The sequence below is a fragment of the Eleginops maclovinus genome, chromosome 15 (genome assembly GCF_036324505.1).
Source record: "Eleginops maclovinus isolate JMC-PN-2008 ecotype Puerto Natales chromosome 15, JC_Emac_rtc_rv5, whole genome shotgun sequence".
Classification (NCBI taxonomy): domain Eukaryota; kingdom Metazoa; phylum Chordata; class Actinopteri; order Perciformes; family Eleginopidae; genus Eleginops; species Eleginops maclovinus.
The window spans coordinates 1,575,201-1,599,234 of NC_086363.1; the positions used below are offsets into that span (position 1 = coordinate 1,575,201).

General features: G+C 42.1%; 1 protein-coding gene across 1 annotated transcript in view; it reads left to right on the top strand.

The window, feature by feature from the left end:
• Nucleotides 1-24,034, top strand: part of myt1la (myelin transcription factor 1-like, a) — a 57,262-nt gene that overhangs the window by 27,270 nt on the left and 5,958 nt on the right. The window contains 16 exon segments of the mRNA XM_063902890.1: nt 435-1,056; nt 1,686-1,867; nt 1,870-2,103; nt 4,574-4,708; nt 7,053-7,143; nt 9,464-9,574; nt 10,946-11,166; nt 12,654-12,949; nt 13,369-13,386; nt 15,815-16,039; nt 19,879-20,030; nt 20,188-20,256; nt 21,146-21,208; nt 21,325-21,408; nt 23,320-23,541; nt 23,914-24,005. Coding sequence (XP_063758960.1) covers nt 435-1,056; nt 1,686-1,867; nt 1,870-2,103; nt 4,574-4,708; nt 7,053-7,143; nt 9,464-9,574; nt 10,946-11,166; nt 12,654-12,949; nt 13,369-13,386; nt 15,815-16,039; nt 19,879-20,030; nt 20,188-20,256; nt 21,146-21,208; nt 21,325-21,408; nt 23,320-23,541; nt 23,914-24,005 — 2,817 coding nt within the window.

The window sequence follows — 24,034 nt, forward strand, 5'->3', positions numbered from 1 at the left end:
ACTTACAAAAAACAATTTGAATAAAACTATTAAACAAAATATATATATGCATTTACAGATATTTGAGTATGGAAAGTGGAATGCCCTGCAGGTATAAGAGGTAGCTTTGTGTGCAAAATCTGAGGGCTGTGCAGGACTGACAGTATTGTGGGATGTGAAGAGTTTGTTGTTGAATACCACTACAAACACACTGGAATTAATCAAATACTCTATCATTTCTGACCAGTAACCTACTGTTGTTGTTGTTCATGGTGCAACATACTGTACCTTTTGAAATGTCTGTGAACATCAGATGATTTCTCGGACCTCTTGGCTCAGAAAACCCCTTTTGGTTATTTCAGAAATGGTGTGCATGACCGCCAACGAGATATTGTGCTATTTTGACTCTGCAGATAACTGGTAAGATGTTAAGCCTTTGTTTGTTCCTCTGACAGTAGACAACCACTACAAACCCGCTGGACAATCAAAACTACTTCCTATCCAGAAAGACGACAACAACAACCACAGCTGCACCATCAGCGCGGGAAACGGCACCGGGGAGGATTACGAGAACTACGACGAGCTGGTGGCCAAGTCGCTGCTGAACCTGGGGAAGATCGCCGAAGACGCCGCCTACCAGGCCATGACGGAGTCCGAGATGAACAGCAACTCATCCAACAGTGCCGGGGAAGACGACGACGACGACGAGTACAGCAATCACGGCGACCGGAAAGGCGAACTGAGCGTGGATCTGGACAGCGACGTGGTGCGGGAGACGGTGGATTCCCTGAAGCTCCTGGCGCAGGGACACGGCACCATGATGCCCGACGACGGCTACCCGGATGTCGGGGACGGTATCGGCCACGCTAACGGGCGACCGGGCATCGGGGTGAGGGTCCAAGCGGACGAGAGCGAGGAGGAGGTTTGCCTCAGCAGTCTGGAGTGTTTGAGGAACCAATGCTTCGACCTGGCTCGGAAACTCAGCGAGACACAATCCTGCGATCACCCGGCGCTCCACGCTCTTCACCACCAACTCCAAAACCCCACAGACCACCAGATGATGCACCACCTCAACAGGTACGTCCACTCTGAAGAGTCTTTTGATCATGCGGTTTACTCCTTATATTCATCTCCCTTTGTGTCATATGAAAGCTCCTGCAGGTAGCTTAGAGCATAATTTATGCTAATGGAACGTATTAGCATGATTACCAATGACACTGTGACTCGATGGGTTCGCTCTGAAGGGAGGTAAAGGGGGAGGATGGGGGAGATTCTGTATGAGATGAAAGACACAGGTGCATAATGGCGGTCTAAAACAAACAGGAAGCTGGGTATTTTTTGATTTGGACCCCTTATCAACATGTTCCACAGCTGAGACACAGCTAATGTAGGCAGAGAAGTCAAGTTTGAAGACTTAGACTTTAAAAGTGAGAGACTTTAAAGAACCCCTAACCGTAAAGACTTGATATACCACATTTCAAGGCAAGGCAATTCAAAGGGCTATTATTAAGTGTTTAAAATTTACATTAAATACAAGTCAAACAAAAAAGCTAAGAGCCAGAGGACAGAACAGTCAGTTTAGATGAAATAAAAGCAAGTCTGTAGCCTTCATTCAACGTGCGACTAATGCGCTTTTGACTCTTGGCCTGTGGGATAAAACCTTTCGGTACGTCTGGTGGTCATTTCTTATCCCACTGACCTCTCAGGTACGACAGCTGTCAGCAGAGTGCGCAGGAGGAGCAGCGGTCTCTGGAGCGCAGCTACTCCGACATGGTGAACCTGATGAAGCTGGAGGAGCAGCTGAGCCCGGGCTCCAGAGGTTACCCCACCAGCTGCAGCCAGGAGGGCGATGAAGACACCACGTCGGTGGCCTCCGACCGCTCGGACGAGACCTTGACATGGCCAAAGGAAACCTGTCGCTGCTGGAGAAGGCCATCGCCCTGGAGTCGGAGAGGGCCAAGGTCATGAGGGACCGCATGGCCTCGGATCACTCGCTGCCCCGCCGGGAGCACCACCACCACCACAGAGGCCACGGCGAACACAGCTCCAGGCTGAGCTGCGCCGGCGAGGAGCGAAAGTCCAGGATGCACCACGACGGGATGAAGAGGGCGTACTACCCTAAAGGTAGGCAGAGAAAAACCCACTCGTTGACCCCCACTGTGTCAGCATTGATTCTCCATCTTCACATATATAGATTTCCTTACTGTTAAAGTTTAATAATGCTGCTCTCGCCTATAGCGTAACAATCTTTAACAATCGTGTTCATGCGGGGTCTTCATTGTGTTCCATCCACGTGGTCAGATATCTTATCCGTGCCAGAGAAACTTGTCTGGACTTCCAGAGGCAGATTTAGTTCGTCTGTCAGTGTGTTGCAAAAGTTCTCCATGTTAAAATCTACACATGTACAGATTTTCTGGTACTACTTTACAACGAGACTCTCCTTATAAAGGGTTTAGTTTGTAATTCATTTATTAATCAGGTTGTGAAGACTTTATAAATCATTGATAAGCTTTTATAAGACGAGAGATAAACAGGGCACCTGAGACCGGCTGCTTGCCAAATAGTGAGCCCACATCTATCTGTATTGCTAAGCCTTATAATGGCTACTTAGCTTAAGATAGATGGAGGGGGGGGGGGGGGGGTACAATAGATACCAAGGATGCTGGCTGATGAAGAAGAGGAAGGAAGCTAGGTAGCCAATATAAGGCTTAGTCATCTTGCCAAATAGTGAGCCCGTGTTGACGTATGAAAGCTATGTTAGAACTGGTTTATAACTGGTTCTTAATGGTTAATAAAGTATTTACAACTTCATTAATAACCCTTTATGATTATATTATAAACCCTTTATGAATCCTTTATGAGGGTAGTCTTATTGTAAGGGGGTACCATATGTGACTATAAAAAGAGTACTGCTGTTTTCCTCTCTATAGCGTAACAACTTGTAAAACTGTCTGCCTTGTTTTCCTTCCACGTGGTCAGGTATTTTATCTGAGCAGGAGAAACTTGTCTGGGTTTTTTTTTTTTTTTTCATGCCAGGACTATTTTTACCACGTCGGCTGGACTTCCAGAGGCAAATTTAGTTCAGTCAGAAATTGTGTGTAGCTCTACAGAAATCAAGTGTTCCCAGCATCGGAACAACATCATTTCATAACAGTTTGGAAACACACAGGCTGCAGTAAAAGGGATCTGTAAATCTGTACAGATCCAGATCATAAAAACACTGATTGTTCTCTACTTTGACCCGGGTTCACAAAGCCATCATCTCATCGGGTTTCCTCTTCCAAATCTGCCAGTTTTCACACCACCTCTTTGCATCGTGTTTGAGCTGAATCTTCTTCTACTCCAGAAATCCGACCCCAGGTCACAAAGGAAGTAGTTTATCTTGTCTTTCTGACTTATTGTAATCCTCAACACTGCAGCAGCCTGAGGCAGAAAAAAACCACACAACTGTAACTTTAATGTCAGTGTTCTCCGTCTTGCTCCGAACATTTGTGTGCACATCAGATGAGTTCTCTGACCTCTCGGCTCATAAAACCTTTTAAAATCCCATTGTGTTCTTTCAGAAATGGTGTGCATGACCACCACTGCGATCATGGGGTTTCTTTTTTGGCTGTCAGGATCAACATGGTATATTTTTCTCCGCAGTTGCATAGTTTTTCTCTGACAGCAGCTTATGTTGTTGAAAGAGGCCGTTGTGGTAAAGAGCGGCTTGTCAGGCATGAGTAATGGCAATCTGCACGGTCCGTTAGGACAGCAAATCCATCTGTGGGACGATATCTGCGGCCTATTTCTCTAAAAACACTCAAATTACGAAGCACTGGAGCTGTGTGGTTATCAGCCACCAACAGACTCAGATTGGCTTCATTAGCCCATTGTCTATAATTAGGATCAATAATCTGGCCAAGGACGTTTAGCTTTTGACAATTCCAGGTGTCAAATTCTGTCTGTGTGTCTCTGTGCTGCTAAAACTGAAAAATGTGGTCTGCCATTTATTTTACTTCCTCCATTCAGCCCAAGTGGCAACATCTTGGTCTGAAAAGTCAATGTGGAAGTGCCCTAAACCTGCAGGCTCTCGACATCCCTCAGGGGCCGACTTGAAGTCCAATTACGGTATTTCTCAATTGATTCCTGACGGGTCTTTGGTCCCAATCTCTAGTTGTAGGTCTTATTCAACACAGCTAGATCTTCATGTTATAAATGATGGTCATCAAAGAGCAGGGTACGACTAAAGCCTTCCTAAAGGATTGTCCTGGTTTTCGTCTCACAGCTTTTTCTCAGTTTGGCTTTTCATTTCACTACGTTTTTTATCTAACGTCCTTTAATGGCCTTGTTCAACATTCAGTAGTTACACCCTCATACTGTTTGTCACACAACACAAACAAAAGAGTGCCTTCACGCTGACTACGTGCACTTCTTGTATCCAAACCGAGATTATCCTAAACTTCTGTTCATTAGCTGATCCACAAATGTAATTTTCAGTTGACAGCAGCTGATTTAAGAGCTGTCATTTGAAACAGCCATCAACGGCTACAGAAATTAGCCAACGCTTGTTACCTGTTGACTCAGCAGCACCTCATCTCTCTGTTCTTTCCAGACTCTTCCAGGGGGGAGAAGAAGGAGAGTAAGTGTCCGACGCCTGGCTGTGACGGGACGGGTCATGTGACGGGTTTGTACCCACACCACCGCAGCCTGTCCGGGTGTCCTCACAAAGACCGAGTCCCGCCTGAGAGTAGGTCCCACTGCCTGGATGTTATGCTGCAAATAAAACACACCCTGATTTTCAAAAAAGATCTGAATAATAAGTCAAACAAGTCATTTCAGCTAGCTTCAGTCGGATGGTTGCTTCTCAATCGTTTCTCAGAGGTGGTTTGGACGCAGGAATAATATCATTGGTTGAGTTAAATGTTCATTTTACCCTCAGATTCACTGAGGTTTAGCAGCTAAAGAGGGCAACCTGAATATAAAGGTTAATGCTATAACTTTAAGAAGTATCCTCATCATTTAGAAAACTGTGAGTGGGGCTAGTTACCTATTTTTAAGAAGTAGGAGTGGCTATAAAATATTGGTACCACTTTACAATAAGACTAGTATGAATAGTTTGTAATTGATTTATAAATTAGGTTGTGAACACTTTATAAATCATTAATAAGCTTTTATAAGACGAGAGATAAACATGGCCACTGTGACCGGTTGCTTGCCAAATAGTGAGCCCACATTTATCTGTACTGCTAAGCCTTATATTGGCTACCTGGCTTAAGAGATGAGGAGAAACATCAAGATAGATGGTGTCTGGAATCAACTCAGTGAACAACAGATACCAAGGATGCTGGCTGATGAAGAACAGGGACAAAGCTAGGTAGCCAATATAAGGCTTAGTCATCTTGCCAAATAGTGAGCCTGTGTTGACGTATAACAACTATGTTAGAACTGGTTTATAACTGGTTCTTAATGGTTAATAAAGTATTTACAACTTAATTAATAACCCAATTATGAATCCTTTATGAGGGTAGTGTTATTGTGAAGTGGTATCATAGCATTTATAATTTGTCTTCCTTGGGAACTCACCGGGTTGCTGGGAAATGTCCAAATTACCGAAAATGCTCCAAATGTCGGCAAAACCACCATTTTTTCACACCAACTCTTATTTATTTGATTGAGGATATTAAAAGGTGTTTAAAGATCAAGAAAGCTAATTTAGGCAATGCATGAAAGCAAAGGGGGTTACTGTGCTTCAACATCTGGGATTTATTCAATTTCGTTTAACGAGAAGAATCAGATTGTTGTTGCCTCTGAGAAAAGTTAGTAGATATGAAGCTTTTATTGAGTTTAGATGATCCAAAGCGTACCTGACTTCAGTGTATTTACTAGATAGATTCCGGATATAGTCAGCGCTTATCAGAACACTTTTAAAAGTAAAATTCCAATCAGACAAAATGAGTATAATCCTAACATTTGGATCTTTTTAGGATAATATTTTAAGATGAACTCTGATTTAAAATGACTTGTTCGACGGATTGTTTATCAGTCAAGTGTTGGGCATGTTAGCCATCATGCATCCGTCCTGCATGACTACATCTGTGTGTGTTGTGTGTGAGCGCTTCACACGGTCGTCTGGAGGATTGTTTGATACGTCTGGTGGTTGTTGCATCTTTTTGTTCTTGAACATTGATTCTTGTGGCACAATAGAGGTTCCTTTACTTTGCTTTAGTTTTCGTTTCCTCCTTTACTTTCTTTCCTTTCTCCTCATCACACCTGCCTGGTTTTGGTGTCTGTGTTGCTGATGTAACAGCATGAACAATCGGTTTGATCCACCTGCCGACTGCAAGAAAAACTCACAAACCGACCGGCATGAGAACATATCCGAACACCAGAGACTGATTTATCTCGTGCTCTACACTCACAGGTAATATGGGACATTAGATTAGATCGAACGGAGGCATCACACCTACACAGTGTAATGAAATGAGGAAGAAACTTAAATCAACAACACAACAAGTAGCACGTGTCGGTATATACGGTATAGCCGTAAACATCTGAGTTATGTTTAATTTTAGATCTTTTCAGCTACGTTATGGCCTTAAAAGAGAAGGGATTTCAGCGTTTGCAGACCATTTACATGCACTAAAACCTATAGAACACACTACAGGAAAGGGAAAACCCCAAAAACTAAACAGGGCCATCTTGGTGTAGGAACATGCAAGAAAAGTGCAAGAAATCCTTACACTGTGGGAGGATATATAACGTATACACAGGAAAGCCTTAGCTGTTACATAACTGTTATTTCTTATGAGGATATTCCGACATGGATCCCATCTGCAGATTTGAACAGTGCATGAGAAACTTTTGCTTCCCGTTTGTAGTTGTCAGTCGTGCAGCTGTAGTCTGTCGAGTCGTGCAGCTGTAGTCTGTGGTGTGGTGCAGCTGTAGTCTGGGGTGTCAGTCGTGCCGCTGTAGTCTGTCAGTCGTGCCGCTGTAATGTGTGCATGCCTAACCGTCGCTGCTGAACGCCCGGTGACTCTCCTGTCTGCTCCTAACCCTTCGCTGTCTTTCTCACCTTTTCCTGTCTGTCAAAGTCCTTGCCATGTATGAGAATGTTTTAAAGTGCCCCACTCCCGGCTGCTCAGGACGGGGTCATGTCAATAGCAACAGGAACTCGCACCGCAGGTGAGTGAGCAGCCTTCAGCCGGGCCGCTAACAGCCTGAAAAAGCACCGCCCGACATGTGAATGTGGCAGATTTACAGAACAGAGACTGTAAGTCTGCGTGTCGTTTGATAGAGAGGTTAAATGTCCCTTTTCTAGTTGGTAGCTGCATCTCCAGTGGCAGAACATCACATTTGCTTCATCCATTCCTTCACTAGTCTCAAGTCCGTTACGGGGAAGTCTTTATAGGAACATTTCAAGTTTTAAAGCTCTGAATACGAAACGGGAAATGGCTTCAAAAACCTAAATATAGTGTTTTTCCACCAAAGATATAACCAAAACATTAGCATGTTCTTAAGTAGAATCTTAGGCTGGCAATTCAGTTTTCTGGATAATAACGTTGGACATTTCGTAACAGCTGCCTGGCTATTTTAGTTTAAAATTAGAGGCAAAAGCAAAGGAAATTGCTGACAGGAAGTCTGTTATTATTGCTTGTTTTACATACATACTCCCACTATAACATCCTGTCTTAGAGGTGCATTTTGTACCTACTAACGCTGCTGCTGTTCTCATAAAAAGAGTTGTTGGACCAAGGTTAACCGAGATTTATATCGACCCTGATTCCCCAAATTGCCTCATTGTCTTTCGCAGAAAATGATCTCTGTTTTTGGAGCATCACCAGGTTTGATGCTTGTGGGAAAGAGGGTTTTGAATTTGAATGTCTGAGCTGAAGGTGTGCCTGCGTCAGCTGTTTAACAGGCAGAGCATCACACACATACACACACACACACACACACACACACACACACACACACACACACACACACACACACACACACACACACACACACACACACACACACATTTTTGAATTATGTAAAGTGATTAGGATTCACACTTATTTTCTCACAGATATGTAGAGCCTCAAATCTCACACACACACACTGCTTCATGCACACACAGTCTCACTGGAACATACACTAGTTAGAACACACACTTGCACACACTTGCACACACACACACACACACACACACACACACACACACACACACACACACACACACACACACACTAGGAGACACTTACAAATTAGCTCACAGACAGCAGCACACGTGTGCTGGCAGACAGAGCAGCACACACACACACACACACACACACACACACACACACACACACACACACACACACACACACACACACACACACACACACACACACACACACACACACACACACACACACACACACTGGATCAGACGTGGCTGCAGGGTGTGTTATGTAGCACAGCTCCACTGGGAGAGGAAACAAAGCAGTAGCGAGCTAGCTTAGCTTCTGTTAGCTTCCAGCTCACACAGCTTTCATGTCTGGCAGTCGCCATGGAAACGGCTCCGTTGCAGCAGCAGCAGCAGCAGCAGCAGCAGCAGCAGTCACACACGGTTAACTATCACTGTTAAAATGCGCGTGTGTGTGTGTGTGAGTGAGAGGGGTCCTCACAACATGCTATAGGGTCATGGTCCTCACATTTGCAGCAACACATGTATGTGTGTGTATGTGTGCAATGTGGACGCGGGTTAAGACGAATTACTCAAAATACTGATCCTGCAATAAACAAACTAGTGTTATATTTAAATAAAACCTGCATTTAACTGAAGTGAAACTCTGCGTTATAATCCAGGAAAGATCCTTAAAGCATAAGAGTAAAATTAGAGTTTTACAGAGTACTAATGGCAGCAAATAGAAAGTAGTAGACGTGTGTGATCTGCATATTGCACTTGACTGGGATTGAAAAAGAAACTTGATCTTGATACAGATTTAGAGGGTGTTGCTTACTTATTCTCGTCTCTGGGCGTTGGTGTGAAGTCACACATTTTTTGCAAACGAGAGAGAAAAGTGTTTTTGTGGAGCGACTGCATCTTGCTCCTAACTGTCAGTCAACCAGTCACCAGAAACTAACCAGTGTATAAATCAGTTACTAGCCAATTAGTTCAGTGGTGGTGCAGTTAATTGAGCCACTGCAGCAGTAAGCCAGTATATAACCAGGCCGTCCTTGAACTGGAAAACCAATTAGTAAGTGAGTAATAATTCTGTAAATGAACTATCCGAACCGAACAGTCGAAACAAAGTCTGTGACATGTAATCCATAATTCATTCGGAGCTCCTGTTACTGACAGCTCTTTATTCAGATGCTGTGTGTGTGTGTGTGTGTGTGTGTGTGTGTGTGTGTGTGTGTGTGTGTGCAAGTGTGTGCAAGTGTGTGTGTGTGTGGGGACAGTACAGTATGTAACCAGGCCGTGTGCTATCTCCCCCGTCCTCCCTCCCTCCCTCCCTCTCTCCCTCCTCAGTCTGTCCGGTTGTCCCATCGCTGCTGCAGAAAAGATGGCGAAGGTCCACGAGAAGATCCTGCCGGCCGAGAGCGGCAGTAAGACGAGTCAGACGTCAGACCGGGTCCTCAGGTACACCCCCCCCCCCCCCCACCTCTGAGTTAGCAGTGTTTGAATAACAATGCAGTGCAAACTGTCATGTCGTATTAAGTCTTTACCCAGTTTGTTGTAATAAATGTAAGGATAACAAACGGCAACAAAAATATTCCCAGTTTTATTATAAATTCCCCAATTTTTGTCAGAATCGTTTTTTATTTAGAACTTATTTTCACAAACATAAAGCAACTTATTTGAACTCTGAGTTATCACTAACGTGTTTTAATATTAATGCAGTGCAACCTCTAACTGTCATGTATCATTAAGGGATGCTGAATAGTGCATTCAAACCCAAGCAGGGCCTTTAACCCAAAGAATATTTCTTCTCTTTTGGGGTTTGGCTCGCTTTTTGACACAGCTGTAGATTACATATTACTCAAATCAGGGACACAAAAAGGTGCATTCAATCCGCACAGTTGCCACTACGGATCATCATGTGTTTTGGAAGCTCAATAATGACGTACAACTTTAAAGAAAGTCCAGCATTTCAACGCAACGGGTTTCATTAGACAAAAGGATATATTTAAGCTAACCTTTAAATCAATGAAGTCACACGGTCATTAACTCAGCCCAGTTCCTTTCCTGGGTTTTATGGGATGCCGATATGCATTCTGACATATTGATAGTCCATTCAGTGAGTGCCAAGTGGTGCACCGAGACGCCAGGGATGCCGAAGAGCCAGTAAATAACCAGCTTAGAGGAGCTGATGGTAACTTCTCTTATTGATTGTTCCATTGAATGTGAAACCAGATTTATTTTTGATTAAGTATTGGTTCACCTCTAACTGTCTCAGGTTAAGTAGGGATGCTTAATGGAGCATTTAGATATAATAATTACCATTATTACAGTGCCTACCTTGGTTCTCCATTTCCATTTTGGCATGTGAGGACAGCAGTAAATTATTTTAACCAAAATCCTCTAGCTTGTGTGTTGCTATTGGATGTAAATCCTTCAGACTTAACTGGGGAAGCACAACAGTGAAGTAGAAATGCAGCCTCTCGAGACAAATATGCTTTGGGAAGGCTCCTCACTTCTCTTTGTCTCACTGATGCCAAATAGTTTCCTATTCCATTTGTTTTGGCCAACGTTTTATTTCACTTCAATATATCAATTTAAAACACGCATGCAAACATGCCCTCCTGTATGTTGTATGCCTGTTTTGTCATGCAGGTAAACCTCTAATCATGATTAAGGGATGCTGAATGGTAAAATATCTAGAAAACCAATAATGAAGAAGGCGTCTTCTCTGTCTTTTATATTCTCATCTTGGTTTTGGGGAATGATTCTCACGACGTTCTCTTAAATCAGAGATGCTCAATGCCTTCTCTGCTTCTGGTTTCCTCTCAGGCCGATGTGTTTCGTGAAGCAGCTGGAGATTCCTCAGTACGGCTTCAAAAACAATGTTCCCACCAGCACGCCGAGGTCAAACCTGGCCAAGGAGCTGGAGAAATATTCCAAGACGAGCTATGACTACGGCGGATACGACAGCCAACACGGCGCCTACGGAAAAAGAGGCCCGACATCCAAGTCCCACCACGGGCGGGACACCTCCCCGAAGGGATTCGATGGTGAGGAAAATCATAATTTATCCGTGATTCATGTTGTTTATTCCTCTCCTTTGTTTGGAAAGAGTTGGGGGTGTTCTCGTTTTTTTCCTCCGCTTTGGTTCCCTGGTGGAAAGAAATATGTCACAGCGGGTGGCAACAACAGACAGATGCTGCATCTACAGCACAATGCTGGAATTTCAATAAGTTAGACGGAGAATAACAAATGGTAACGAGCAGAAGCAGGTGTTATTTATCTGGAAAGTCTTTTATTGATGCTCATAATGCTCTATCGCTCACTGAAGAGGAACTACAGTTATACATTTTAATTCATGGTGGTTTTCATTCCTAATTGGTCTTTTAAATTCGAAGATTTAAAACAGATGGACATCGGAATTTCTGTCAAACGAAAAACGCTTTTAATAAATAAAATATTCCTAATTTCTATAAAAAAATGAAAAAAAAGTTTGACGGATTCATTTTTGCTTTAGGACTTTTAGCTTTTTCATTTCTTTTTGGCAAACATAAAAACAGCTCATTTTAATTCATATTTTCCCATAAATTCAAGCATATAAAGAAACACTGAATCGGACCGAATTCTGTGTCAGACTTTTGGGAATAAAACCTCCAGGAAAGATTCCACTACGAAGGATGTTTTCCTATCATAGGGAGAACATTTTGTACTTGACAACAAAAGATTGACAACACACACACGCACGCACACACACACACACACACACACACACACACACACACACACACACACGCACTCACACATGCTCAGCACTCGGTGTATTCTCTTTGTCAAAGCGCTGAAAACGCCGGTGTTTTCCGCCTCTCCACATGGCTGGAGTGAGAGAGGAGTTATGGAAATACCGAGCCAAGAGCCGGGCCTCCTCTGAGCGGATGGATGGATAGAGGGAGGGAGGGAGGGAGGGAGGAGGTGCAGATGGAGGGATTGTGAAACGGGAGGGAGATAATGGAGGCGAGCCCTGTTTCTTTGGCTAGGAGCCATTAGTGAGACGCAGGCAAGAGGGAGGATTTTTAGACGAGGTGTCTGCGCTCCCCTCCATCACGACTCCCTCCCTCCTCCCCCTCCATCAGCATCAGACCCACCATCAAAACCAGAACACTATCTCTGCCTTCCTGCATTTTGCTTTGTCCTTGCATCTTTTTCTCTGTTCAATATTAGTAGTGCGTTCTAGGCTTTAGTGCATGTAAATGGTCTGCAAAGGCTAAAATCTCCCTGAAACGCCTCCATTTGACTCCTTTGTTTAGTTCCAGAACATCGTGAGATCATTATGCTACACTTGCGCTTCCAATGGCTCGTGCTCCAACAGATTGTACGTGACAGGCTAAGGGGCGGGACATCTCTGAGCGGTTGACCAATCACAACAGAGCCGGCCAGCAAACCAATCAGAGTAGACTGGGCTCTGGTTTCAGACAGAGGGTGAAAAGAGGAGCACTATAGTCCAAATTTTCAGTTTTGCTTTACGTGTTTCTCCGCTCAGTGAAGCGCTACTGCAAGACGTCGAGCCCGGCCAGCAGTACGACCAGCAGCTACGCCCCGAGCAGCAGCAGCAGCCTGAGCTGTGGAGGAGGAGGAGGAGGTGGAGGAGGAGGAGGAGGAGGCGGAGGAGGAGGAGGAGGAAGCAGCGCGAGCAGCACCTGCAGTAAGAGCAGCTTCGACTACACTCACGACATGGAGGCGGCGCACATGGCGGCCACGGCCATCCTCAACCTGTCGACGCGGTGCAGGGAGCTCCCCCACGCCCTGGGGGGGAAATCCCAGGACCTGCTGACACAGGTAAAGTGAGGGGGCTGCAGCATGCACCACAGCCACTTGAGATTAAACATTAAATAAATATCAGGATGTTTATTTTGTCCTATTTAGGTTATTCTGTATTCAAAAAAGCATCTTAATGTTTGATTCCTGATTTTTCTGAGAGTTTTTATAGACAATTCCTGATTTTTACAACCTTAGGGGCATTTTTGTTCTTTTCACCATCTTTTCCATCAGTCATGATAACATTGCACCCACCAGGGTAATTGCTGAAATATGGGAATGTGCTGAAATTACCAAAAAGGGTTTTAAATTTGACTCAAAACTGTCTGTTTTAAACATCCATCACCTCTTGTTTCTACTCTGAACCACTTCCTAAAATAGCTTGTTTTACCTAAGAGTCATTCAGATAATCTGTTTTCCCGTGTCTTCCATGTCTCCAGATCTCAGCGGTCAACTTGGTGAGTATAATATTATTTTTCCTGAAAAATAATGAATAAACTATTATAAAAATAACCCAAGGTGTGAAAGAAAGCATCTTCCTTTAAGGGTCAACGAACACTTTAGCAACATGATAAACACCTCTTAGAGAGCCAGATATGGATCAGTTCGTCTCAGAGAAATCAAACTTTCACACAGATCAATAATAACAATTTCAGGCATATTGATATTTTGGAATTTAAGAAGCTATATGTGTGGAGTTAAACTTTTGAAACCTGTTATAAAGTTGGGACTGCATTGAGACTTTATACAGAATATCAAATATCAATGTCTGTTGTGCAGTGGTGGAAAGTAACTAAGGACATTTACTCAATGTTGAGGTCCTTGAGTATTTCCATGTTATGCTACTCTGTACTTCTACCCCACTACAGTTGAGAGTTAAAGTGTGTACTTTTACTCCACTACATGTATTTATCCCTTTAGTTGCTAGGCAGATCTAGGATTAATGATGGTAAATATAATCTCCTTAAATCAGACTGTAGTTCACCTGCAGTAAATCCAGCAGCTACCCTGCAGTATACAAAGCCATTCAAACTAGCTGCACCTTTACCAGCTCTGAGAACACTTTAATGATCAATCATTATAAAACATATCAGAGATATTATTCTGAAATGGACCAATCAGACAATGACTACTTTTACTGTCACTACTTTAAGTACATTTAGAGGAGAGTACTTTCTACTTTCACTGGAGGAACATTTAGAATACTTTTACTGTGACAGAGTATTCCTACACTCTGGTACTTCTACTTTACTCAAGTACAAGACCTGAGTACTTCTACTTTACTCAAGTACAAGACCTGAGTACTTCTACTTTACTCAAGTACAAGACCTGAGTACTTCTACTTTACTCAAGTACAAGACCTGAGTACTTCTACTTTACTCAAGTACAAGACCTTAGTACTTCTACTTTACTCAAGTACAAGATCTGAGTACTTCTACTTTACTCAAGTACAAGACCTGAGTACTTCTACTTTACTCAAGTACAAGACCTGAGTACTTCTACTTTACTCAAGAACAAGACCTGAGTACTTCTACTTTACTCAAGAACAATACTTGAGTACTTCTACTTTACTCAAGTACAAGACCTGAGTACTTCTACTTTACTCAAGTACAAGATCTGAGTACTTCTACTTTACTCAAGTACAAGACCTGAGTACTTCTACTTTACTCAAGTACAAGATCTGAGTACTTCTACTTTACTCAAGTACAAGACCTGAGTACTTCTACTTTACTCAAGTACAAGATCTGAGTACTTCTACTTTACTCAAGTACAAGATCTGAGTACTTCTACTTTACTCAAGTACAAGACCTGAGTACTTCTACTTTACTCAAGTACAAGATCTGAGTACTTCTACTTTACTCAAGTACAAGATCTGAGTACTTTTACTCAAGTACAAGATCTGAGTACTTCTACTTTACCTCAAGTACAAGATCTGAGTACTTCTACTTTTACTCAAGTACAAGATCTGAGTACTTCTACTTTACTCAAGTACAAAATCTGGGTACTTCTACTTTACTCAAGTACAAGACCTGAGTACTTCTACTTTTACTCAAGTACAAGACCTGAGTACTTCTACTTTACTCAAGTACAAGACCTGAGTACTTCTACTTTACTCAAGTACAAGACCTGAGTACTTCTACTTTACTCAAGTACAAGACCTGAGTACTTCTACTTTACTCAAGTACAAGATCTGAGTACTTTTACTTTTACTCAAGTACAAGACCTGAGTACTTCTACTTTACTCAAGAACAAGATCTGAGTACTTCTACTTTACTCAAGTACAATATTTGAGTACTTTTACTTTACTCAAGTACAAGACCTGAGTACTTCTACTTTACTCAAGTACAAGATCTGAGTACTTCTACTTTACTCAAGTACAAGATCTGAGTACTTTTACTCAAGTACAAGATCTGAGTACTTCTACTTTACCTCAAGTACAAGATCTGAGTACTTCTACTTTACTCAAGTACAAGACCTGAGTACTTCTACTTTACTCAAGTACAAGATCTGAGTACTTCTACTTTACTCAAGTACAAGATCTGAGTACTTTTACTTTTACTCAAGTACAAGACCTGAGTACTTCTACTTTACTCAAGTACAAGACCTGAGTACTTCTACTTTACTCAAGTACAAGATCTGAGTACTTCTACTTTACTCAAGTACAAGACCTGAGTACTTCTACTTTACTCAAGTACAAGATCTGAGTACTTCTACTTTACTCAAGTACAAGACCTGAGTACTTCTTACTCAAGTACAAGATCTGAGTACTTCTACTTTACTCAAGTACAAGAACTGAGTACTTCTACTTTACTCAAGTACAAGACCTGAGTACTTCTACCCTGCTTGTTGACCATCACAATCCCCACATCTCTTCCCCTCCTCCAGAGCCCGGTGGGTGACCTGGATGACAGCGGTGCGGTTGATGTTGGCGGGCAGCCCGGGGGTCCGGAGGGCAGCGGCACGGTGTTGACCCCCCTGCAGCCGATGTCGCCCCAGCGGCAGGCCCTGCTCAGCAGCCGATGCTACCAGCTGAGCGAAGCCGACTGCTGGGATCTGCCCGTCGACTACACCAAGATCAAACGGCTCGGGGACGAGCACGACCACAAAGAGGTAACGGGAAGATCCACGGCACAAACAGCTTGAAGTATTTAACAGGCATCATCAATGGTTTGCTGGCGTCATTTTTATAGTAAACTCAACGCCATTGATTTCTTGGGGTCATTTCTATAAATCAACGTTTATATTTATACAAAAGGTTGAATTTCCAGTCATCATCAATGGTTTCTGGGGGTCATTTTGATCTGCTGTTTTCAAAGTAAACTGTCAAAGCCATCGGTTTCTTCGGGTCATTCCTATAGACCATCATCAATGGTGTTGTGGTCATTTCTATACAATAGTTTGAATTTTTGATCATCTTCAAAGGATTCTTGGGGTAGCAGTTAACAGTCAATGGTTTTTTGGCGTACATTTTATACGAAGGTTCAAAGTTTGCGATCAACATCGTCAATGTTTTCTATAGTTCAAATTGAACAGTCCTCGTTTATGTTTTTTTGGGGTAATTATTTACAATATCTAAAAAATTGCAGTTATCAGCAGCGGTTGGTCGGGGTAATTTCCATCCAAGAGTTGAAATTTAACAACGTCAATGGTTTCTGGGGATAAGTTCTGTACAATAGTTCAAATTTGACATCATCAATGGTTTCTGGGGGTAATTTCTGTACAATACTTCAAATTTAACATCATCAATGGTTTCTGGGGGTAATTTCAGTGCAATAGTTCAAATTTGACATCATCAATGGTTTCTGGGGGTAATTTCTGTGCAATAGTTCAAATTTAACATCATCAATGGTTTCTGGGGGTAATTTCTGTACAATAGTTCCAAGTTTGGGTGATTTGCACTCAATTGCTCCAAGTTCACTTTCATGGTCAATGGTTTCTGGGGTTAATTTTATCAAATGTTTCGAACGCATCGTTTGGGTTCATCGTCAATGGTTTCTGGGAGTGCTTTTCTGTAATTCAAAGTAAAACAAATGATCATCAATGGTTTCTTTGGGCATTATATTAACAACAGTTTGATCTTTACGGTCATAATCAATGTTTCAACCACCAGGCGTTTTCAATGGTTTGCTGGAGTTACATTTCAATAGTTCAAAGTTCACAGGCATCATGCGATGGGGTCAGCTGTAAAGGTTCAGTTATATTTGAGGCTGAGAGATGTCCGCTGATTCTCCGCACTCTGCCCTTACAGTTCTTATTGAAGGCTTGATCCACCTCATTTAAAATGAAGGCAGACTTTCCCCTGATCGTGCCGAGTGAGGATAATATGAAGCATGAAATTGAGAGATTTAAGGAGTGTATATTAAAGGGTGCACACATAGATTAAGAGATGAGATTTAAAGGGATGCTTGTGCTCTGATGCACGGCGGAAAAAGCTCCACGGAGAAGTTGTGAACTTCTTTTGCGCGGGCGTACTTTTGGTTTCTAGTACGCATAATTTTTGCATCGCTTTACATACTTAAGAGGGGAATTTGAGAGTTTAAAAAAGGTCCACCATGTACAGCTGCACTTACCAAAGGCATGGCAACTGCACAGTGCGTGCCAAAAACTGTACATCACAGCACCGTTACTGCTGCTGTTCCTCACCCTGGAGCCACTGGGTAGAAATGGTTTAGCACTTGCAGACAAATAATTAGAGAAAGTCCAGAGACCAAGATGCTGTAAAAGGGAAGATTTTCTGTCTTAAAACAAGGTGTCAGGATCCGTATGCATCAAACTTTGAGTGATTAACAGCGGCAAAGAGAGGATAACAAACTTTATCATAAGGAATAAGAGCAGCTTTATCTGACCATGGAAGGGAAATGCGCTGAATTGAAAATATGGAGATATGTCGGACTCTTAAAACCATATTTTCGTCAGTCAAATGCTCTCTTTAAACAAACGTGCCATTTTAATGTTCTTAATATATAAATCATATTTATACTCATATCTGAATAAAGGGACATTTTGTACAATCACTTTTAGACGTTCTCTTTGATTAACTTACTAGAGCACTTTAAGACAAAGTCATTTGAGTGATAGCATTTATTCTTACATTTGTGAGTGGCAGTTATCAATAGAGGATATTTATATTTGACTTTGACTTAAAGTCCCATCATTTATTGTAAAAAATAAGCTTTTCATAGCTTTTTGGATAAAGACATAATGCAGTCAGCCGAATTGAGAAGCTATGAACTCCTAAAAGGATGTGATTTCTTAACATTTCTGAAGTAGCGCTCCATGACTACGGCCAAAGTGATGAATTCAATTGTAATATTACTTAAAATATTGCAGAAATACAGGCATTTTCATCAGACCGTTTTGAAGTTTACATTTCATTTTTCATTACAAAAGAATTCCAGCCCATCAGAGCGCTTACTGTGAGAGGGGGTCCTTAAAGAGGCAGGCGCTGAACCACATTCAGACGGATGTTAGGAGAAAAATACTGTATTCTTAAACATTAACGAGTTCAATTAAAGGCATGAACTCAGAGGTGATCTGTCTCCTTTAACTTTTAAAAGAACTGGTTGGTCGGCATGCAGCTGATTCTCCACCAGGCTCGGTGCGCCATCCTGTGGTGTAAATCGGCGCTTCACGCTCCAGCAGCACTCCCTGAATAAACGCTCCAGCGGCACGGGGCATTAAGGAGCTGAATTACAGCACTAATGCAGAAGTAAAACACGTTAGATCATCTGCACGCGCCAAACCCTCGCAGATCTGATAGCACACAGAGCAGTCCATGCAGCAAATTGCTACATTTGCCTCGTTGGATTTAGAGCGCTGGAGTGAAAGGTTTTAATCAGGAGAGTAATTGCGTTTGTTAATGAAGCACGACATTGCAGAGGAGGCCGGAGCCCGGAGCTCGCGCGCTGATGGGATTTCTTTCAGGGCGGTCTCAAACATTTCTGGGGAGGTGTGAGGTGCGGACTGCAGAGCTCAGAGACTCCTGGACTGAGACCGACGGGAGCAATTCTGCTTCATATTTTTAATGAACTTTTACAAAAATAATGAAATAAAACTTAATTATCAACAAGAAAAAGATCCCAAATGTAACTAAAAAATTATAGTTAAAATGGGGATTTTGTCAGGTTACTCCAATAACAACAACAACAACAATAATAATAATAATAATAACAATAATAATAATATATAATAATAATAACAACAATAATAATAATAATATAATATAATAGTAAACAATAATAATAATAATAATAACAAATAATAATAATAATAATTATAATAATAACAAATAATAATAATATATGATAATAATAATAATGATAACAATAATAATAATAATAATAATAATGATAATGATAATAATAATAATAATAATAATAATAATAATAATAATGATAATAATAATAATAATAATAATAATAATAATAATAATAATAATAATAATAATAATGATACAGCTTTTAATTATTTAATAAATAATCATTTTTTTCTTCATTTTTTCTTTGTTCTATAAATACTTATTTCCTTTAGGCCCCAACAGTCAAAAACAAAAGGGGTTTTCAGTTTATTATTACATATAATTAAAATAGAACTCCCGCAGAGAAGCTGAATTGGAAAAATAATAGGAAGATTATTATGAGTCAACTCATAATTCATCCCAAATTAAAATCATAGTCATTTGATAAAGATGAAATAGAAACAGAGGAAAGTTTCTTGTGTTTAATAACTTTTAAAAGGTCTTAAAGTATCACAGCATGGTATGATCAACCATGCAACCAAACTGCAGAGAATATAAATAAAACCTGCCTGAAATATCTGTCTAACAATAAAGTGTCTCCCCCCAAAGTGAGATTACATTTAAAGAGGACGCATTAAATCACATGATCGATTGATTATTCTCTGTCAGATATTGTGATTATTATCCTGGAGCATGTAGTGACAGATCGTAGTCTTCTTATTTCTCGTCCCTGCACCAGAGCGATGAGATGGACCCATTCCAGGAGCTGATGGACGAGCAGCGCTACCCGGCTGAGGTCACCATGCCCAGCCCCAAACACCACAAGTACCCGCCCTGCAAGGAGGGCAAGAAGGAGCTCATCACGTAAGAACCAAGTCTGATTAATAACATGCTTAAATAAAAGCCAACAAGCCTTCAATATGTTGTCTTGTCTTGAGGAAGACCAGTTTCTGTGTTTATGTTTGAGTAAATACAAGCTTCAAAGTCAGGTTGAATCATTGTTAATCTCTCCCTCCTGCAGGTTGTCGAGCTGCCAGCTGGCCGACAAGAACATCCGCGGGATGATGAGTCCCAACGCACAAGAACTCAGGTGATTCTTCAAACTTCAAATACTCCAAGCATATTCAGAGCATGGCTGCAGTCAAGACCACTAACCGAGACCTGGGCTGCGGTCAAACACTCAAAATATATTTGTCCTAACCATTTTTCCAGAGATCAACTTCACAGGCTATGGAGTTGTTTGTTTGTTTTAAAAGAAAAGGAGATCATTGAAAGACTCAGTTCAAGTAAGGATTCCTGTCCCAAAAACAATCGCACCTCCAACACTACGCGACATGGCCAGTTACATTTTCACAGTTGCTCAAGAGCTCACTCACATCAGTTTGTTTCGTTGAAAAACTTCCTTCATTTTTTTTAGAGGAACGAAAAAAGAGAAGGGGAAATATTAAACCATCAACACTGAAGCCATGGATTTTGATTTGTAGCCACACCTGCCAAGCATCAGTTTGTAGCTGCATGTCATGTCATGCCAGACCAGAACAGGCCAGAACAGACCAGACCAGACCCGACCAGACCAGGCCAGACCAGACCAGACCAGACCAGACCAGACGAGACAAGACCAGTCCAGACCAGACAAGACCAGTCCAGACCTACACAGTGCACAAGAATCTGACCAAGACGAACAGAAAACCAGAACCTAAATACAATCTGAAACTAACGAGGGGATGAAGGTGCAGCTGTGCGGGAGGTCATGTGTTGATGGGGAACAGGTGCAACTAATAAAGCCAGGACCGACAATATCACAAAAGGCCGGAAAACACTCAAGGACAGGAAGTAACACGACACGGTGGGAAAGAACAGGAATCAGATCAAAACAAGGATCTAGACATTTTTTAAATACAACTCAAATTTGACCGCAGACCAGGCCCGGATGGTGGTAAAGTCAGGGCCGTTTTTTAACGCTTCTGTTTGTGCCTCAGGTGTCCGACCCCCGGCTGCGATGGATCTGGACACATCACTGGAAACTATGCCTCCCACAGGAGGTGCAGTAACCACGCTTTAGACTACAACTGGCTGCAGTCATGCTTGGAGATGTAACTTATAAAATAAACAATACTCCATTGAACCGGTCTTTATAAATGTGTCTTCTGTCCCGCAGTTTGTCCGGTTGTCCACGAGCCAAGAAGAGCGGCATCAAAATCCTCCACAGCAAAGAGGACAAGGACGACCAGGAGCCAATCAAGTAAGATCTTTAGTCCTTGGATATAAATAGTGGGACGTTCTTGCAGGGAGCTACAAAAAGTACCTTTCCAAAAGACATTTTTGCAATCATTTTATTCCGTCAATTTAGTAAATAAGGCTCCTTACCTCTATCTGATGGAAGAGAGCCAGAAACCTTCATCACACTCACAGAGACGTGTTTCACAGCCAACAACTGAAGCATACCTCCGTCCAAGATCTAAATAAAACCCGAGCAGTCGAGAAGGAAAGGACAAACAGAACGAGGATGAAAATCAGGGCCTTTCTTACATCAATGAGAGGGGATGTTATTTTTCGAGGACATATTAAATTCTTGTTTGGGAACCAGTTGCCTGTTCCACTTCCAGCAGACACTTTTTAATATTAGGATTAATTTGAAGGAACGTTTTTGACAATTTGATGATTCAACGTCTACTATGGTCTTCCCTTTGTCACGTTGACAAGTATTCAGATGCTGTTCTTTAGTTGAAGGAGCTTTGGGAGTGCTAACAGAGACTTACAAAGTACAGCAAGCAGTATGCACACACTCAAGACATCTTACTTTGTCATTAGAACTGCGCCTTGAACACTCAAACGTTTACTGGCGCCGTACATTTAGGGTAAAAATAAATGCAATTTTTAAAGTAGGTATTTGAACCCCTGGATTTGTAGACTGCTAGGGTTAGGGTTGGAGTCACGATGATCCCCATTTGTTCGTAGCATAGTATTTCTGCTAGGTGTTGCTGCCTAGGTAGTGTCTATTAAATAATAAACAGCTGCCTTTTGCTGCTGGAAAAATGCTGACACATTACTTATAACGTTTCATTGATTAATAGAATTTTTGTATCTGTCTAATTCTACTTAGAGATGTACCAACAACTCTGTCCCTTTAAAACATACAGAGCCAAGTGCATTAATACAGTTTCCCTAAGTTCACAACTTCAACATTCATTTTCAGATCGATATATAAAAAGTTCTAACAGCAGCCTCATTACAGTGACAGTTCTCAGACAGATCCATCCATCGACTGTCTCTTAAAATGCTGCCCGTGTGCGCTGACCTTTCTAAATTTGGGAGGGAATATTTCAGAGAGGATCTACGGTCAGTCCTTCACTTCACCTCCCGCTCCCAGCTGGCCGGGTCCACTAAAGGTTAGCATTAGTGAGTGTTTGACATTTCCCTTAAAGCAGAGCCGTAATGCTAAGCCAAAACGACCTTGAGAATAATACGGTCAGCGGGTGTCAGTCTGCAGCCAGCTGTTGCTGCTCCATCGTTAACGGTGGATAGTAATTACGCTTTACCTGAGCGGAGACTTGGGATGCTCGGCTCATCTTTAATCAGAACAAAATGTCACTGCGCAAGGCGTTTAGGGAGCGAGAAGGCAGAGCAGGCTGGGTAGAAATTGAGGAGGTGTCATCTGCAGAGCAAGCTGAGTTTGTCCTGCTCATCTTTGAGGCCTCAAGGTCAGTTGCGACCTCCCTCCGTTCACTATATGTGTCCCGAACAGACACTTTGGAAAAATCTGCAGTGGTTTTTCATGTTGTAGCTTAATTACTCAAACATATAATCATACAAAGGATTCATATCTTATGAAAAGTCATTGTTTGATTCCCGTGCTTTCCTACAGATGGCCCGCCCCATTTGTCAATTTCAAAATAGTGTTTTTGAAAGACACTTCTGTCTGAACAGGGAACAACCGAGTTAGGTTGGCACAAAACTGTTGGGTGAGGTTTAGAAAAAGATCATGGTTTGAGTTAAAACAACTATTGATAAGCCTCCAAAACAATATGGAATAATATTGTTTAGATAGGTTAACAAGGTATTGATCCTTTGTTACTTAAAGAAAGCTGATAATACTAATGCAACTTCTTCTTCCTCCTCCTCTTCTTCCTCTTCCTCTTCTTCCTCCTCTCAGGTGTCCGGTGCCGGGCTGTGACGGACAGGGTCATGTGACGGGGAAGTACGCCTCCCACCGCAGTGCGTCGGGCTGCCCACTGGCGGCGAAGCGGCAGAAGGACAGCTACGTCAACGGCTCGCAGTTTGTCTGGAAGTCCGGGAAGACGGACGGCATGAGCTGCCCGACCCCAGGCTGCGACGGATCGGGACACGTCAGCGGGAGCTTCCTCACCCATCGGAGGTGGGCGTGGCTCTGTGTCATTGGCTAATGTTTTTGACAGATTGACAGATGCTATTATAACAATTACTATAGGCTGTACCTGTGATGTACTGTAGGATGTGAGCTACATCCAATAATAATGGGAAATGACCAATATGCAGAATATAAAATACAGAAACGTATCATTTATTGATCACTCATTAGAAATGTACTTGTGGTAGTGACACCGACAATTTGATTTGAGCGTTCAAAGACACTTTTATTCTAAATAATCAGAATTGTGGTTATCAGCTAGCACAGATTTGCACATTTTGCAGCAGATTGATAACTAATTGCAGTCAAGCTTTCGTCAATGTGTGTGTGTGTGTGTGTGTGTGTGTGTGTTTATTCCAGTCTATCCGGTTGTCCCCGTGCCACCTCGGCCATGAAGAAGGCGAGGATGAGCGGTGTGGAGATGCTGACAATCAAACAAAGAGCAAGCAAAGGTCAGAGTCAAAGCCTAATGCTACAAAAA